Source organism: Mastomys coucha, unplaced genomic scaffold, assembly GCF_008632895.1.
Source record: "Mastomys coucha isolate ucsf_1 unplaced genomic scaffold, UCSF_Mcou_1 pScaffold18, whole genome shotgun sequence".
NCBI classification, from domain to species: Eukaryota; Metazoa; Chordata; class Mammalia; order Rodentia; family Muridae; genus Mastomys; species Mastomys coucha.
In genome coordinates this window covers 68,593,982-68,612,028 of record NW_022196900.1, presented here as the reverse complement: position 1 = coordinate 68,612,028, position 18,047 = coordinate 68,593,982, and the positions used below count along the sequence as shown (strand labels likewise).

The 18,047-nt window shown below is 43.2% G+C and overlaps 1 protein-coding gene and 1 long non-coding RNA gene across 4 annotated transcripts in view; one reads left to right on the top strand and one right to left on the bottom strand.

Moving 5' to 3' along the window:
- Positions 1-221: 221 nt before the first annotated feature.
- Positions 222-18,047, top strand: part of LOC116096396 — a 23,330-nt gene continuing 5,504 nt past the window's right edge. Inside the window, exon 1 of one of the 2 annotated variants that reach the window (XR_004120981.1) lies at positions 222-358. This is a non-coding gene — a long non-coding RNA (uncharacterized LOC116096396). Of the gene's footprint in view, positions 359-613; positions 848-18,047 lie in introns of those variants that run through there. The other variant, XR_004120980.1, reaches the window with a different exon arrangement.
- Positions 3,459-18,047, bottom strand: part of LOC116096395 (calreticulin-like) — a 19,562-nt gene continuing 4,973 nt past the window's right edge. Inside the window, exons 4-9 of one of the 2 annotated variants that reach the window (XM_031378165.1) lie at positions 15,422-15,516; positions 13,268-13,477; positions 12,708-12,821; positions 11,576-11,719; positions 6,790-6,882; positions 3,459-4,263 (exon numbers count right to left, since the gene is read on the bottom strand). In XM_031378165.1, coding sequence (XP_031234025.1) covers positions 4,015-4,263; positions 6,790-6,882; positions 11,576-11,719; positions 12,708-12,821; positions 13,268-13,477; positions 15,422-15,516 — 905 coding nt within the window. In that variant the 3' untranslated portion in view covers positions 3,459-4,014. The remainder of the gene's footprint in view (positions 4,264-6,789; positions 6,883-11,575; positions 11,720-12,707; positions 12,822-13,267; positions 13,478-15,421; positions 15,517-18,047) is intronic. The other variant, XM_031378166.1, reaches the window with a different exon arrangement.

Genomic DNA, 18,047 nt, shown 5'->3' with positions numbered 1-18,047 from the left:
ATATATATATATATATAAACATACACACACACACACCCCGCACACACGCACGTGCAGTACGTTGGTTTTCAGAAGAAAAGCCCTAGGTGAAGCAGCTGTGACACCAAGCTCAGGCAAGAATCTGGGTGAAGAAGCTGCTGGACAGGGGTGGGGGTGGGGAGGGTGCTCCACTCAGATCACCACCTAGAGGGCTGTCCTTCTCTGTTTACTTCCCACTTGGAGGCACTCAGCCCTCCCTCCCGCCACCATCTGCTGAACATGGATCTTGCACTCTGAGGTGGTAAGGCAGGATGAGTCTGAGGCAGATCCAGCCTGAGGAAGCAGAAAATGTGCTGATGACAATGAGGGAAGTCCAAAGGTTAGTGAGAACTGAGAGACAAATCTGACTCAAAGAAGCTAGGCCATGGAAGCAGGAATGGGGCGTGGTGACATACATTGTTAGTCTCAGCAGAGACAGGTGGATCTCTGTAAATTCCAGGCCAGGTTGGTCTACATTTTGAATACCAGGCCAGCCAAGGCTGTAAAGAGAAATACTGTCTACAAATACATACATACATATATGCGTACATACATACATACATACATACATACATGGCAGATGGGGAGTGTGAAGAGGAGGCTCCTAAGGTGATGATTGAAGGAGACTCGAACCCACAGTGGAGCCAGATGAGCATGTGAGTCCTCTGCAGAGAAATAGATAAGCAGATCTCACTGCCGGAACCGGGAGGGCTTTGAAGGTAAAGATGAGGAGGAAATCAAGATTCTTGCTGTTAGAGAGACGCAGATACCAAGTGAGTTTGCCGAGTGGTTGTTAAATAAACTGAGAAGACAGTAGGTGACCTGGAAGGTAAGCTGAACTGCGCAGAAGGGGAACACTTGTGTACACAAAGGCTGATGGGCCAGGCTCCGCTAGGCATGAAGAGGGTGCAGAGCTCCCATTGCCTGCCTGCCACTCCTCCCTCTGAGTCTGACTCTTCCTGATGCCTGCCGGAAGCTGACTGGTCTTGGGAAGGCTGCTTTCTCCCTGGCCACTTCCTCTGTCCTCTGTCCCTTGTGGCTTTCTCACTTGCCTGCTTCTGCTTCTTCCCGGGAGATGCCAGCTGGGCTAGAGGCTGAGTACTTTGGGGAGCATTTAGAGAATGCGAACACAATACAAAATGTCTTTTAAGTACATGGTGTGGAGCTGGAGAGACGGTCCAGCCGCTATGAGCACTGAGGACCCCAGTCCGATTCCCAGCCTCACATGGCAGCTCACAACAATCTGCACCTCTAGTTCCAAGGGATCTGATATCCCCCGCTGGGCTTTACCTGCACCAGGCACACAAGTGGTGGACAAACATCCATGCAGGTAAAATACCTATATACATGAAATAAAGCGTTTATGTTTAATTTAAAAATCATTCTGTGACATACACATTTCATAGTGGCTTTGTTGTAGCAATTGTTCTATTTTATTTTACAGCTTGCTTTACATCTTCGAAGCAGAAATCTAATTTCTTTCTTCTTTTTAGAAGATTTTTTTTAGCCCAATGCATACTCTCTTCTCCATAGAGGAGGAAGACAGGTATGGGCCTTCTTTACTGACAACCAAAGAAAGCCCAGACAGAGACTCCATCTTGGAAACCTTGCTACTCTGTACAAGGCCAGGTCAAGTAGGAAAGGGAATTCTAGGAAGAGTTAGCTCTGAACAAAACAAATACTGCACTGTTAAAGGTTCCTAGCTTTAGGTATCTTTGGACAACCTTATTTTTTAATTTATTCATTGGAAGTAACCAAATTAAGATACTGAGAGCTCTGAGACCCACCCCTTAGTTCTCCCAGTACTAGGGTCCTGTGCATGTTAGGTACACACTCTGTCCTGAGACAAGCCCTGAGAGCAAGTTTGTTTCATGTCTCTCCCCTTTCTCACTGCTTGCAGAAAGTATCGTGTGCTCTTTAATGCTAAGGGGACCATTGCGTCCTGACTCCTTCAGTGGAAGAAAAACGGGTTTGTGCCACAGAATTAGCTGTGTAAAGCTCATCTCTTCACCCTTGTCTGGGTCTGGGCTGCTGTCTCAAAAGTGCCATCTCAATGTGCTTGGTATCAGGCAGTGCCAGAGAGATCTTAGGCAGCTCATGTATGATATTTTAAAACTTGATATTATTTTGAAACTGCCTTTTGTGGGTTGGTGTGCCTTGGCCCCCACCCTCCCCCCACCATGAAAACCCTCTACAGTCTGTGGGCTGACAGGTGCTAATCTTTCCAAGTTTCTTTCCCCACCCAACTGACACTTAAAATTGTTTTTTTACTATTTATTAATTCATATGTGTATATATTGCATGTGTGTAGAGGTCAGAAGACAGTTTACAAGAGTTGGTTCTTTCTACCATGTGAAACTCAAGAGATGAAACTCATGTTTTGATGGTTAGCTCTTTTACCCATCTTACTGTCTCCTAATCTAGAATATTCTAAAAACCCAAAACCCACCACTAGGAGCTGAGCAGTGTTTGCCTGCGTGCAATTCCAGCGCTCAAAGGCTGAGGTATGAGGAAACTCAAAGCCAGCCTGTATTTCATAGTAAATTCTCTGCAACAGGGTGAGACCGTGGGAACCTGTCTCAAATGAGGATTAAGGTGCTCAGGTATATATGCATACAAATGCCAAAGAATAAATAAAAGATATTCTTTTAAAAATTAAACATTTAGATTTTCTAAGGAACAGAACAAGCTGACTAGGGAGCAGCCTCCAGGGAGGAAAGGAGAACTTCCTACCATGCTCACTGATCTTATGACTCCACTTCCCTTAGCCAGGCCCTTGTTCTTTAACTGCAAATCTATTCTACATTTTTCCTGAATTCTTCAATACCTGGCTCAAAAGTTCCTGTCTTTATGAAGTTGTCTCTGAAACCTGCAGGCATGGGCAGTGTGAGTTGGTTGTTTTGTTTTGTTGTTTGTTTTTTGAGATAGGGTCTTAGTCCAGATTGGCCTTGAGGTCACTGTGTAGTTGAGGATAGTTCATTCTTTTCAATGGGTATTTAGTGAGTAACTTGATTGTGTTTGTAACCCTATAGTTTACTGGTTCCTTAAAAGTTGTATTAAAAAAAAAAACAACAAAAACAAAAACAAAAGGACATAAGCGCATTTCTTCCATGTAACAGGTTACCTATTGTCTGTATTTTATACTAATAGATATTCATTCAAATAGCCTGGTGCAGTAGAAGGCTAAGCTTTTGAGCCAGATGAACCTGAGATCAGATCCCGGCCCCACCCCTTACTGACTGACCCTGAACAAGTTTCTGTGTCTGGAACATGAAGATAGCAATGATCTCTGCAGTGACCTCTGGAAGACTGAATAGATGCATTGTAGGCACACTGCGAATTTGTGGGAAAATGCTTTCTAATCTATAAAGAACTACAAGAACGCAAGAGATAATGATGCTGTGAGCTGGTGGAACAAAAAAGATAGAAGACAAGCAAACTTGCAAACAAGTTAACAGTTATTTAAATTAAGGCAAGAGCAGCAGGCAAACCAAGTGACTTTCATGAAGTATTTTTCCAGACCTTTAAAGGATGCTCTGATTTTGGCTCTAGGTGCTCAATACATACAAGAAAGGAAACTTTGAGTACAACTGTTAGCACTGCTTAGACACTAAGAATTGCATATATTTAAACATAAGAAAAACCCCAGTTGAAAGTAAAAACCAAGTTTATATAGAAGCTTATTTACCAACAATTAATTTCATAAACACCATAATAATGATAGTAGTTTTAACTACTACTACTTTTTTTTAAAACAATGTATTTATTTTGGGCATTTTACAGGCATTAACTCATTCAGTCCCTAGGGCCATTTCATGAGATAAAATTATCATTCCCTTTCTACCAATAAGCAAATAGATCAGGGAAGGGGAGTAGAAATATAAATCCAAAGTTTATCTAAAAAGAATGAGTCATTTTACTTCCCATAATTTGCTAAGCAGGTGACCACTTCCCTTTCTAGGCACCGTCTTCTTGCTTCTTCCATTGTCTCTGCAGTTACAGTTCATCCTTCTGATCAAAGCGGGCTTCCCTTTGATCCAGAGTTGCCCTCTCTGCGCTGCCTTCCTGCTTGGGCCTTTCCTCCACGTCCTCCTCAGCGTCTTCCTCGTCTTCCTCGTCTTCCTCGTCTAGTCCCCAGACGTCCTCTTGCCTGGCTCGCTGCTTTTCCCTCTTCTTCTTGGCCTCCTCTGCCTCCTTCTGTTTCTCCATTTCCTCATACAGCTCTCTCCACTGCTGCTCCACATCCTGTTTAAAATGTGGGATTTCAAAGTTTCACAGATGGTATAAACAGATAGACCATTTTAGAAACATCCGTTGTCTCCCCGTGGGCTTCAGGGTTTCTAGGATGGTGTTTATTTACATATAAATTTCAGTACCTCTGGGGTAGCTATCTGGGGGTTGATGTATTTCGTTTGTAAATAAAATAGATTCAAAGCTAGGCGTACTGTTGTATACCCATAATCCTAGCACCTGGGAAGTGGAGGCAGGATCAGGAGTTCAAGGTTACCCTCTGTTAGACAAAGAATTTAGGGGCTCCCTAAGGCCTTGTCTCAAAATGGAATAAAAACTAAAGTAAAATAATTTTATAAATATAAAGTGGACTGGCAAGATGAGCAAAGGTAAAGGTGCTTGACACCAAGCCCAAAGACCTGAATTTGATCCCTGGGACTCATATAACAGAAGGAGAGAACCAGCGGCACAAATTGTCCTCTGACCTCCAAAACTGTGGCAGCTGCATGCACTCATACCTAATAATGTGTAACATTATAATAAATATCATAAGTGTAATACAAATTTTAAGAATCAATTCATTTTAAAAATTAAATAAGATACTAAAATAAACTAATTCATCATCTATTATTAGATACCTATATCATTACCCACCATAGGCTAGACAATATTTGTGTGTTATTTGTATTCCTCGCAATGATGCATAAGGTCATGTATCCCACCTTCTATAAGGAGTATCTAATGTTTGGAATTCTTTCTAATTTATTCACTTGCTTATTTTGTTCTTGAGACTGGGTCTTGCTATATAGTCCAGAATGGTTTTGAATGCTTTCTTTTTTTCTTTTAATTTTTTTTTTTGAAACAAGATCCCTCTGTGGAGCCCCAGATATCCTGGAACTAACTATGTAGATCAGGATGGGCTCAAACTCTCAAAGATCTACCTTTGGAATGCTGGGATCTAAGATGCATACCACTGTGCCTGACCCTTGAACTCTTCCTTAATCCTTCTGCCTCTGCCTCCTCCTCCCTGTTGGGACTGCAGTGGTGGACATGCTATCACACCCAGCTCATATGGATGTTCTACATTTTGCTTTCCCCCAAACTGAATACAAGCCCTTTCAAGATAGAAATGTCTCGATTTTAATTTATTGCCATGTCCCCAACAACTGCCATGGCAAACAGGCTCTTACCAAGTACTCTCAAGTGAATATATCATTTAAAAATTATCATGTATTGAACACATGCTAGGTATTAGAAACTTAAAAAAAAATGATTGCTGTCATTATTCCCAATTGAAAGGTTAAATAAATAGACCAAGTGCATATAACTTGTCAGGGATGGAGCCTGGATTTGAACCTAAGCCATCTACCTAAAAACATTCATGTCCTAATTAATAAATAGCAATAACACAACAGTGTCAGAAGGCTGGGAAGTGGCTCAGTAATGGTGTGTCTAGTATGAACAAAGCTCTACTTTAGTTTTCTAGTATCACAAAATAAAGATGATAACACTAAAGTAAAACAAGACAAAACTAGACTAAAAAGGTATTTTTAAAGCTGGACACAAGGTCAGCAAAATATCCCAGAGGATAAAGGTAAATGCTCCAAGCCTAGGAGTTTCAGTAAGGTCTGCCGGGAGTCAGGACTGGTGCCTGCACACCTGTAATCTCAACTACTTACTATGCTGAAGACAAAGAACACATGTTCAAGGCCAGCCTTGGCTACAGAGTGAGCTGACAGCCAGTCTGGGTAACTTTGTGAAACCCTGTCTGAAAATAAAAAGTAAAAAGAGCTCTAGCAAACAGTCCCGTGGCAGAACGCTTGCCTAGCGTACGAGTCCCTAGAGACACATATGGCTTCAATGTGGTCTCTGGGAATTCGAACTCTGATCCTTAAGCCTGCACAGCAAATGCGTTGTCAATGGAGTCATTTCTGCAGGGCAGGGCAGGCAAAGGCAAGCTTGTGGTGTTTCTTTTTACTCTCCGTGTCTGTGCTTTGCTGATGCCTGTTTCCTGCTGAACTATTAAACACCGGCTATAAACCTACTTGAATTGACCTTCCTGCAGGGACAGGACATCTGGAAGCAGGATGTCTTCCCCACGAAGCCATTTGTCCCAAATAGCACTCCACACATAAAATGGTTGTGGGAAGGGAGGAACTGCTTCTTCCTCTGATGTCCCAGTCAGCTGAGGTGGACTGAGTGGCTCCCTCTAATGGCACACTGGGAAGTCAGTGCGGCACACAAAAGGAGCATGGTTTCAGGCTCCAACTCAAGTCAAAGGGTATGTGTGACCTTGGGCAGTTTAGCTTCTGAATCTCAGTTTCCATCGGGAAATGGAATAGCATCTCTAATGCAAGGTCATGTTAAGGGCCAAGTGAGATGCATTTTGCAAAGTGCCCAGAGTTGAAGATGTCCAGTGAGTGAATGTGAGTTCTCTGTCTATCAAGGTCAAATGACCAGAATTAGGACAATCACTGTGAGTCTTGATTTTGCAATTGTTAGAGTCAAACATCTGGAGTTCAAAGTGAAGGAACATCTCACCTTTCTTAATCCCCAGGTCATATTTCCAACCTCTTCAGCAAACTCTTCATCATTTGTTAGAAGGAAATTGTCAAAGATGCTGCCTGATTTCACCTGTTGAAATGAAAAGTGGAAGATTATTCCAACTAGGTTCCTAGGGGGCTAGAATTGCTGCATAAACACAGAACCTGAGTTGGGATCCCTTGTACTGGTGGCAGATGTGTATGGCTATGAGAGTGCCTTATAAACCCCAATGCTGTCTGGGGCCGACGCAGGAGGATGACTGGGGCTTGCTGGCTGCCATTCTAGCTCCAGGTTCAGTGAGAGTCCCTGTCTCAAGAGAATGAGGCAGAAAGTGATAGAACAGGGCACTTGATGTTCTCCTCTGGCCATGGATATATGCACATACACCCATAAAATCACACACACTCACCAAAAGGCTTTGGCTTATTTATTTGGATATTTGTGCGCCTATGTCAGTTTTATGTTCACTGCATGTGTAAGGGAGTCCTTAGAAATGGGAGAGGGTATTGAATCCGCTGGAACTAGAGTTACAAATATTGTGAACCACTATATGGGTGTATTAACAGAACCAGGGTCCTCTGACAGAGAAGTAAGTGTTGATAACTGCTGAGTCACCTCTTCATTCCCCTTCTATTTTTTTTTAAGTATGCTAAGAAACCATGTATAGTGGTGTAGGCTTATAATTCCAGCATATGGGGGATAGCATGTATCAGAGGCTAACTTCAAACTCTTTATGTAGTAGTACATTAAACTTTGTCTCAAAAACAAAACAAAAGTTTAGTATTTGTGTTTAAAAGGTTAAACTATGCTTTATTATAGTTTGTGCTTATTTCATGACAAAGGAATACAATAGAAAGGAGCACAAGACAGGAACTTGAACAGACCAGCTCAGCTACATTCTAGGTTTATGATAGTAGGCAAGTTACTCAACCCTCTGATACTCTCATAAGTAAATCAAGGAAGCCTGTAATCCCAGGATTGTAGGGCATGGGTTAACCCAGAAGGACAAGGAGTTCAGGGTCCTGTTCAACTACACAGAAAGCTTGAGACGAACCGGGCTAGCTGAGACCCTGCCTGTAAAGATGATGATGATAATGATAAGGGTATAGTACAAACTCCTTTGATACCAGCACTCAGGAGGCAGAGGCAAATGACAAGTGGAACTCTGTGAGGTATGAGGTCAAGGTCAGCTTGGTCTACATAGTGAGTTCCAGGCCAGCCAGGGTGACAGAGTAAAACTATCTCAAAATATTAATAAGTGATAATAATAAATAATAATATAAATCATGGGAAAAAATAACTCTATAGTAATGTCAGAAAAATTAGAACTACTGTATCTAAAGCACAGGGTCTAGTGGATGTCATTCAGTAGGCCATGATGATTATAAGTTTTCAGTATCTGGATGTATTTCAAAGAACCAAAAGGTAGCCAATCTGTGATTTTTTTTTTTTAATTTCCCAATATGTTGTTCAAATCATTGTTAAGCTAGGCATGGTGGCACACATTTTTTAATTCCAGAATTTGTGAGGTGGGGGCAGGTTAATCTGTGAGTTCGAGGTCAGTCTTGTCTATATAGTGAGTTCCTGGAAAGCCAGAGCTAAATAATGAGACCCTGTCTCAAAAATAAAACCCAAAATAAAATAAATCATTGTTAATTTTACCCAAACAGTTGTGTGACCAAGAAAAAGTTCTACTGTATGAGGGCTTTTGTGCCTCTCCTCTAGACTTTGTAAAGCTCCATCTTACTCTTTTGTGACCAACAGCCTAGATACATTTTGTGTTTTTGTTTTTAATAAGAAAGGCTTTTTTATTTGGCTCACATTCCATTAACACTGCTTCCATCAGAAAAACAAATGACAAATGGACACAGGAGAGCAGAATGTTTAGTTTGCTCTAAGTAATGTATCTTTAAGTTGGCTTATAAAAATCCACTTTTCAACTGTGAGATGGCTTCTGACTTTTTGAGCTTTTTTTCTTCTGAGTTGTCTGTAATTTCACTTAGAAAACTGCCCATTTGTTGGCTTGCCCATCTTCTCACTTCCCTATTTTCTTCAGTGACTTCTGTTCCTTCTCTATATTCCTTCAAATTCCTGGATTATGAGAGTGCCAGTTCTGCTTCCTAATGCTTAGACTTATGCTGACGTTGATCTATTTATCTCCCATCTGTGCTTAAAAGTTGTTATCTGAAAAATGCAAATGGGAGGAAACACACTTCCCCAGCTGTATTCTCATAATTAAGAGAACAGATCGTGTGAGGAAGACTTGGATTTGATTGTAAAACACGGCGTCTAAAGGGTGTTTTCACAAGTTAACTCACTGGACGTCCTTGTGCTAGTCCCCACTTGGATCATAAAGTGCCAAGAGTGGGGGCTAGAGAGATGGCCGTGGGTAAAATGCTTATATGGACCTGAGTTTGGATCCCCAGCATCTATGCAAAGTTGGGCATCAGGGCCTAGACCTGTAATCCCAACCAAGCGAGACAGAGACAGGAAGACTCACTGGACTTCCTGGAGAAAACAGCAAAATCCAGGCTCAGTGAGAAAACCAGTCTCAAAAAGTAAGACGGACAAAGGGGTTGAGGAACAACATCCAGATGTCAATCTCTGGCCTGTGCATGGGCTAGAGTACCAGACATACACATACTGTATACACACTATACTTACATACACTATGCTTACAAAAATAAAACTTTAAATTAAAACAAAAAGGAATGTGAGTATTTAGCTATGAGTCAATCTACATCCCTGAGCCCTAACTATATCTCATTAGTAAAATGGAAGTAAGGACATGGGCTTAGCTCAGAGGTACACAGCACTTACCTAACAAGTGAGGCCCTGGGTTTGCTCCCTGCAAGTCCTACCCTCCTTGCCTCACAGGGCTGTGGTCCAGATCACCTGATGTAAGAGTATCAATGTACTTTGCATTAGACTCATTGCAGTTATTGTGCTACTATCCCTTCAAAGATCATATGGAGTCCCAGATAAAAAGAATGTCTGTTCTCTGCAACCTCCTCCCAGCTTCAATCCTGAACTGACTCCAGAATGCAATCACTCCTAAGTGGTGGGGGGATGCAATGGGTTTGGAGGCATCAGAATAGGAAACAGAAAGTTTCAAGGACTAGGCTGGTCACCCAGGACAGAGGCAGGATAGAGAAGGCAATTAGGATAGATCCCAGAGTGTCTCAGGAATGGCAGAGCATCTCGGCTGGAAACTCACGGCTAGAGGGGGCAGGTCAAGAATGATGTCTATCTCTGTGCTCAGTCGCTTGGCTTTTCCTATAAGATACAAGGATTCTGTTTTTAACTGGATATTCTGGTTAGGTGAGTGAAGAGGAGTATGATCAAGGAGTCAGACCTACCTAGAGATTATAAGTAAGAAAAATACCTGTGAGGATGATGTCAGCATTGTGCAGAATTATCTCACACACACACACACACACACACACACACACACACACACACACACACGCCCCTCAGAGTTTAGAAACGAAATCTCTGGGCCTTTGTTTCAGTTCAGAATCTACGATCCTCTGTTGACCTACACGCATTAGTATCAAGGCTTGGAGAACACTCATCTATCCGACACAGTTAAATTCTTTAAGTAGGTTTGCCTGTTTAGAGAGGTTGACAGAGCCCAGAAAAACTAGTGCCAAAAGTTTTTAAGTTTTGTACATAGACAAAGATATAGAATAAAATGTGTACCCTAATGTTTTTAGTGGGAGAAACATTTTAAAGACCAGTGAGAAGGACACTGTGGACAAGCCTGATGACCCAAGTTCAGTCCCCGGAACCCACCTGGAACCCACATCACAGAAAAAGAGATCTGACTCCTACAATTTGTCTTCTGACCTCCACACGCAGCCCATGGCATGCATGGGCATGCACACACACACACACACACACACACACACAAATCTAATTTTTTAAGTAAACAGAGTATGCACATTAATGTGATTCTATCTGTTTACATGATGTAGAGAGTTCTAATTTATTTAAAAGGAACAACCTAAAAAAAGAAAAGGGTAGTAATACAAATGTGCATGGCTCGTATCCCTGTTCTTCAGATAAGTCAGGAAGGAAGGAAGCATGGTGCCCCTTCCTCCTTCCTGTCCTTCTGAATCCCTGCCTGGCATCTGGTAGTGAGTTCATTCCATTTCTATATTGACCCCCGAAGTCAGAAAACTGAGTAAGTGAGAAAAATAAAGAAGGAAATGAATAAAGGAATGAGGAAAGTAAAACATAGGTGGTCCTTGTACCAGAAGCTTTGATGACTGAACAGTTAGAGGCAGAGGCGGGAGGGTCAGAAGTTCAAGGTTATCTCAGTTACATAGCAAGTTGGAGGCCAGTCTAGACTACAAAAGACCCTATCACAAAATGAGACACCGAAAGGAACCGTGTAAGATCAGCAGAGGCATCAAGAGTATTAGTAACACACAGGAGTGCGTCCGATAAAGAAAGGCTAGCTCTCGGGCCCAAGGTTTCTGCTTTCATTACCAGAAGCATATCTTCAGGAAAATTATTCAACTTTTTTTGGGCTTTCTTGAGAAATAGGTATATGGTGAAAATTAAATGAGCATGCCAAGTCCGTAATACAGGATTGTAGAAGGGACTAAGTAAATTTTGAGGATAAATATAATTACTTCCACTTTAAAGAGGAGTTGTTTGAGGTTTAGAAACCTCAAGATGTATTCAAGTCTGTAACTTCCAGCCTGCAGCTTGCATCTTTTACTTCGTGGACGCTCCAAGGACCACTGGAGAAGGGCTATGAGCTCAGGTGCTTTACCTGCCAAAGATCCAGACCAAGGACACTGATATTATGATAGTGACCAATGGTGGGGTCAGGCCTGTATTTGGGGTTGTCTATCTCTGGGTGAATCCACTCCCCCTGGTAATTGGGATTGTCGATGATCCGAGGTTTCCATTCTCCCTAAACAAAAAACCGACCAAGAGTGGATATGTCAGTGGTAATTTTCCATCCTTCTAACACCACACAATCAAAAAGCATCAATCAACTTAGAAGAGTTCTGTTGCAGCCTCTTAAAACTCTTCCTTTCTTTGAGTTAAAGCATAAGACCCTTCCCAGTTCCCTTTTCCACTCACTGGGAGAGAAAGGACATGGCAGGGTTGTATTCTGGCCTGGCCCTCTCTCTGAACAGGCACATCCATGAAGTTAAGAAAACACAGCTTCTTGGAGAACATCGTCTACGGATTGCAGCACTTGGGGCTGTTCTCTTTCTCCTGTGTGGTGCAGGAAACTGAGGCCAGAGAAAATCCTGCTCCAGTCCAACTTTATTGCTGGCCCACTTGTTGGCTGATTCCTGTAGTTCTTGCTTCTGACATGAGATCAGGAGTTGACTCTTAAAAGGAAGTTCCTCTACCCTTAAACACCTTGGATTCATGCAGATCCCACTCTTTACCCTTCTAGCCTGCTTGTAAGACATTCAACTCCTGGGCCCTAGACTGTTTCCTGTTTGCATCATGCTCCTTTAACTGGCAGCTTTTCCCAGCTCTGGATGAGCTCCTTACCCAAGCCTACCTGAACCATTACCTCTTCCAACCCTCCCGCCTTATAAGTAGAAAGAGACAGGGAACTCTGATGTGGCCAGCATCCTATTCGGAGTGTAGAGGGGAAGAACAGGGGATCCCAGGATTTCTGCTTTGTTTTTATCTTATTTTATTTTATTTTGAGACATGGTCCTGCTGTACAGCCCAGTCTGTCCTTGAATTTGCAATCTTCCTACCTCAACCTCCTGAGGGCTAGGACTATAAGCCTGCGGGTCAGAAATTGTGTTTTATATGTTAGAATGTTTAAGTTAGAATTTACATGCATACACCTGGTTTGTATATGTTTTATAAGTTAGAATTTACATCTGATTTCCCTTTATAAGTTTTCACTGTAAAGAGAGACGCCTCACCTTGTACTTGACGTTTGGTATCAGGGGCCCTTCCCACACTCCATCCATTGCCTCATTCCAGTCATCTGGCTTCTTAGCATCTGGGTCTGGGATGAATTCAGAGTCCTCCCAGTCCTAAAACAAAATGTTTCTTCCTGAAGATAGACGTGATATGGAAGGAAACTGGAGGACTCAAGTACAGACGGGGGAGTTGGCTCCCTACCCACCCTGCCCTCCTGGCTCCAGTGTGCAATGGCCCAGTGCAGGAGGGTAAAGGTCACTGTGGCCCCCTACTCCCGGGTGCACGCACCATCATTCTGACCTTGAGTACTTTAAACTCATGTCAGATGGGTATTACCCTTGTCTCTGACCTCACTCTGCCCTCAGTCGTGTGAGCTGCTGCTATGGTTTCTATGTGATTCGCTCCCACACCATCTTTACCTAGAGTCTTGCTACCCTGAGCATACCTGCTGGACCTGGCTTGAACTCTGACCCTCGTTTTCTCATGGCACCAACAACCCAGACACTTGACTTAATCATGAAGGGACGGACATTAACTTCCCCACTAAACTCCCTCTGACCTCAGGTTTCTTATCTTCAGGATCCTCTATCTGTTGCCGTTCGTCCCATTTTCTTGGTTTCCTGGCGTAGGGGTCTTTTATTTTCTTGGGAGGCAAGAAGTCCCAGTCATCTTCCAGTCCTCCACTTGTCACTTTCTCGTTGTCAATTTTAACCTCATAAGTAGCATTAGGGCGAAGGATCAGTGTGTACAGGTGAGTGTCTTTATTAATCTATAAAGGGAATGGGTTCTATTTCAGTTCTGTATAGAACGATTGTAGATATCAGACACTCATATCAGACTATAGTAGATCTTAGACACTTGCCTGAATGCTCCCCCCACATATTACACACACTTTACCACATCCCTTCTCCCCTTCATCTAGCTAACACACTGGCAGGGATACTGGGCTCACCCTGCTAGTGCTCCTGTGGTCTCACTCTGTGGCCTCCCTCATCCCCTAGCCCTTACCTACCTATCTGAGGGTCTGATTATTCTCTGCTCTATCTTGTTTTCTGTTTGTCCTACTAACCTGTGAGTTTCTCAACAGTAGGGGTGGTACGTGATTTCTCTTATCCTGCCTAGACTTGCAGGCTGAGACTCGTTCCAGAAGAGGACTCAGAATTTTTTTTTTTTCTGGTTTTTCTGAGACAGGGTTTCTCTGTATAGCCCTGGCTGTCCGGAAACTCACTCTGTAGACCAGGCTGACCTCGAACTCAGAAATCCACCTGTAGGCCTGGGCGGTGGTGGCACACACCTATAATCCCAGCACTTAGGAGGCAGAGGCAGGTGGATTTCTGAGTTCGAGGCCAGCCTGGTCTACAGAGTGAGTTCCAGGACAGCCAAGGCTACACAGAGAAACCCTGTCTCGGAAAAACAAAAACAAAAACAAACAGAAATCCACCTGCCTCTGCCTCCCAAGTGCTGGGATTAAAGGTGTGCGCCACCACTGCCTGGAGACTCAGCACTCTTAATCATTGTGAAATTTTTGTTCTGTTTTAGGAAGATCTTGCTAAATTGCCCAGGTTAGCATTGAATTCACAATCCTTTCACCTCAGCCTTCAAAGTAGCTGGGATTACAGGTACAAATCACTGTATCAGGCTTTACTGTGAGTTTGGTTAATTCGAAAGCTCTGTCTGGCTGAGTCTATCTCATACTCAAGGCCCAAGACAGAATCAGCATTTGGTTATTAATGCCTATTAGGACTATTGACTGAATACACACCTACTATCTTCTAGCTAATCTAGATGCTTCTCACTTTACTGAGGTAAACTAACCCACTCCATCTCATCTAAGCATAGCATTCCTGACCCAACCCAATATCTAACAGCAAATAACTATGTCACACCAAATATTGCACTATATTAAATCCCAGGGTTTAGGTCAGCTGTTCCTTTCTGAACTCCTTACAACGTATAGCACATCATTAGAGCTACTTAATCTGTAGAAGAGAGATGATAACATTTTGGGGGGGGGGGGAAGGGGGTTTTGAGACAGGGCTTCTCTGTATAGCCCTGGCTGTCCTGGAATTCACTCAGTAGACCAGGCTGGTCTTGAACTCAGAAATCTGCCTGTCTGGCCGGGTGGTGGTGGCACATGCCTTTAATCCTAGCACTTGGGATGCAGAGGCAGGCAGATTTCTGAGTTTGGGGCCAGCCTAGTCTACAGAATGAGTTCCAGGACAGCCAGGGCTACACAGAGAAACCCTGTCTCGAAAAACCAAAAGAAAAAAGAAAAAAAAAAAAAAAAAAAAAAAAAAAAAAAAAGAAAGAAATTCGCCTGTCTCTGCCTCCCAAGTGCTGGGATTAAAGGCATGGGCCACCACTGCCCGGCCTGAGACAATAACATTTAATTGGTAAATTTTGTAAGGAAAAAATGAGATATCATATATTAAATATTTTTTTCCTGGGACTGGAGAGATGGCCCAGCAGTTTAGAGCACTGGCTTCTCTTCCAGAAGATGTAGGTTCAACTCTCAGTACCCACCTGACAGGTCACAACAATTTGTAACTGTGGCATAGGGGATCTGACATCCTATTCTGATCTCTGTGGGCACCAGGCACATATGTGGTATACAGACATACATATAGCAAAATAATCATACATATAAAATAAATAAAAGTTAAAAAATAAAATCTTTTGCCCTAGGCTGAGGACTAATAATCCACATACTCACCCTGCACTTGAGGGTCTTGTTGTTCTCATGGTATTTCCCTCGGTAATGAAGGATGACCTGTAGTCTGTTGTTGCCAAAGCCACAGATGTCCGGGCCTGGAAATTAAACCCCAGAGCATGATTTCACATCTATTTCAGGCAGTGTGCCCAGTCTGAGGCCAAGACCCAAGACAGATGCAGCCTGTGCATCACTGTAGTTCCAGAAAGAGACAGATGCCACACTCAGGATTATTTGAGAAGGTTTTAATAAATGGGATTTTTTTTTTTTTTTTTTACAAAGGGAGGGCAAAACTTTGAGAGAAGGAAAAGTAGAGTGATTCTAATGGGAAGCAGCAGCAAAGGGGACAGGAGGGGTGAGAGAGAGGAGAGACTAGGAGCAGGCACAGCAGGAGAGAAGCAGGCTTTGAGTTGAGAGATATAACTCACTTCTCTTCCTTCAGTCTCCTGCTGGGGCTCCATGACCAAACCAACTGGAAGCCTTCTGAAGCCAGGTATCTTAGCTAGGGCTGCTATTGCTGGGATGAAACACCATGACAAAAAAGCAAGTTGGGAGGAAAGAGTTTATTTTGTTTACGCTCCCACATTGCTGCTCATCACTAAAGGAAGTCAGGACAGAAACTCACCCAAGGGTGGAACCTGGAGGCAGGAGTAGATGCAGAAGCCATGAAGGGGTGCTGCTTAATGTCTTTCTCCACATAGTTTACTCAGCCTGCTTTCTTATAGAACTCAGGACTACCAACACAGCGATGACCCCACCCACAACGGGCTGAGACCTTTCCCATTGATCACTAATTGAGAAAATGCCTTACAGCTGGATCTTATGAAGGCATTTCCTCAACTGAAGCTCCTTCCTCTCTGATGACTCTAGCTTGTGTCAAGTTGACACACCAAACCAGCCAGCACAGCAGGGGTTTCCAGAGTGTCACTAATTCTAACAAATAAGCATCACCCTTTCACTGTAGACGGGTGTGGCTCAGAAAAGTCAAGCAGCTTGCCCAGAGATCTGGTAAGATGCCTTGCAAGGATTCAAAGCCATGCCCACCTTGTGTGTATCAGAGTCTGTGACCCCTTCTGCTTTGTGACAGTTCTAGTGAGAACTGTGGATCGGAGCTGGGGAGTCCAGAGAGTTCTGAGGCTCTCGTTATTGCTCTCATATACACTCATGTACTCAATAACTCACAAAGAGCTTTTCAACCTTTCATACCAAGTATGAAACACATTCACACACACAGGCACACGCACACACACATTACAGTACATACACTCCTAACCCAGACACTCATGCACACAAGGCATTTACCCTGTACTCTACCCACATTGATCTTCTCCCTACTTTACATTTGAATTTCATGCCTGAGCTTTTGCACATACTGTTGATTTTGCCCTTGTTTCAAGATCTCCTCCTAGTAAAATCAAACCCACTCTCTAAAGAATAATTAATACCTCCTCCAAAAAGCCCCCAGTTGCATTCAATCAGACTGCCTCTTATGATCTCATAGCAGCTCCTCATCAATACTTTTCTCCAAATAACTTTACAAAGACACTCTGTAGCCTTGGCTGTCTTACCAGCCAAATGAAAGACAAAATCCCTGGGACTCACTCAAGCACTCCATAGTCAACACAAGCATTCAGGGGCTCATGCTTGGTGCTAGGCTTTGAGGTATAGCCCCAGGCCTCCAGGAGCTCACAGCCTAGGGAGAGAGATTCCACGTAACCTTGGGGAGAAGGTGAGAACAAGGAGTAAAGGGTGGGTTGGCCTGGGGCATGAGATGGGAACAGGGAATGCACAGGCCATGAACTGTGGAAAGGCTGTGTGGACAAGGCTGGCCTCAAATTCCTAGCAATTCTCCTGTTTTTGCTGGTGGATACTGGTATGTAGCATAACACTTGGTTCAATACCCTTTCAAATTAAATTTTTATGTTTATGTTTATTTTATGATGTGTATGGGCTTTTTTTCTGCATATATTTCTATGCACCACTTATGTGCCTGGTACCAATGGAGGCCAGAAAAGAGGGAGTTGGATTCCTTGGAACTAGAGATGGCTGTGAGCTGCCATGTGAGTGCTGGGAATCAAACCTGGACCCCCTTGACAAGCAGCCAGTGCTCTTCACTGCTGAGCCGTCTCTCCAGCCTGGCTCAATACTTCTTAAGGGCATAGATTTCATTCTGCTTTTTAAAAAGTTATCCAGCTGCTTTCAGAAAGAAAGCTTTAGAGACTCAAATTTAGTGACTCAAATTCTGACTTTCTGCTTACCCTGAGCAAATTTCTTGCCTCAATTTCCTTATCTGCAAAATGGAGATAGTAAAACGTGGTACAGATTCCGAAGAAAATACAAAGATGATGCTGGAGCAGACACTTTACACACCCCAAATGTTACTCTGCATAAGAGAAGGATTGGAAGCAGGTATGGGGGCTTGCACCTCTAATCCCAACAACACTTGGGAGGCTGAAGCAGGAGGATCACAGTGGGTTTGAAGCCAATCTGGGCTACACGGTGAGTTTGGAGCTACAGACTGAGACCTTGTGTGTGGGGAGTGTGAGTTTTAAGAAAAAAAGAGGGTGCAGATTTTAAAGGGGGGCAATGAAGCTGAAGAGGAGGATTTGAAAAAGGAAGAAGACCAGGT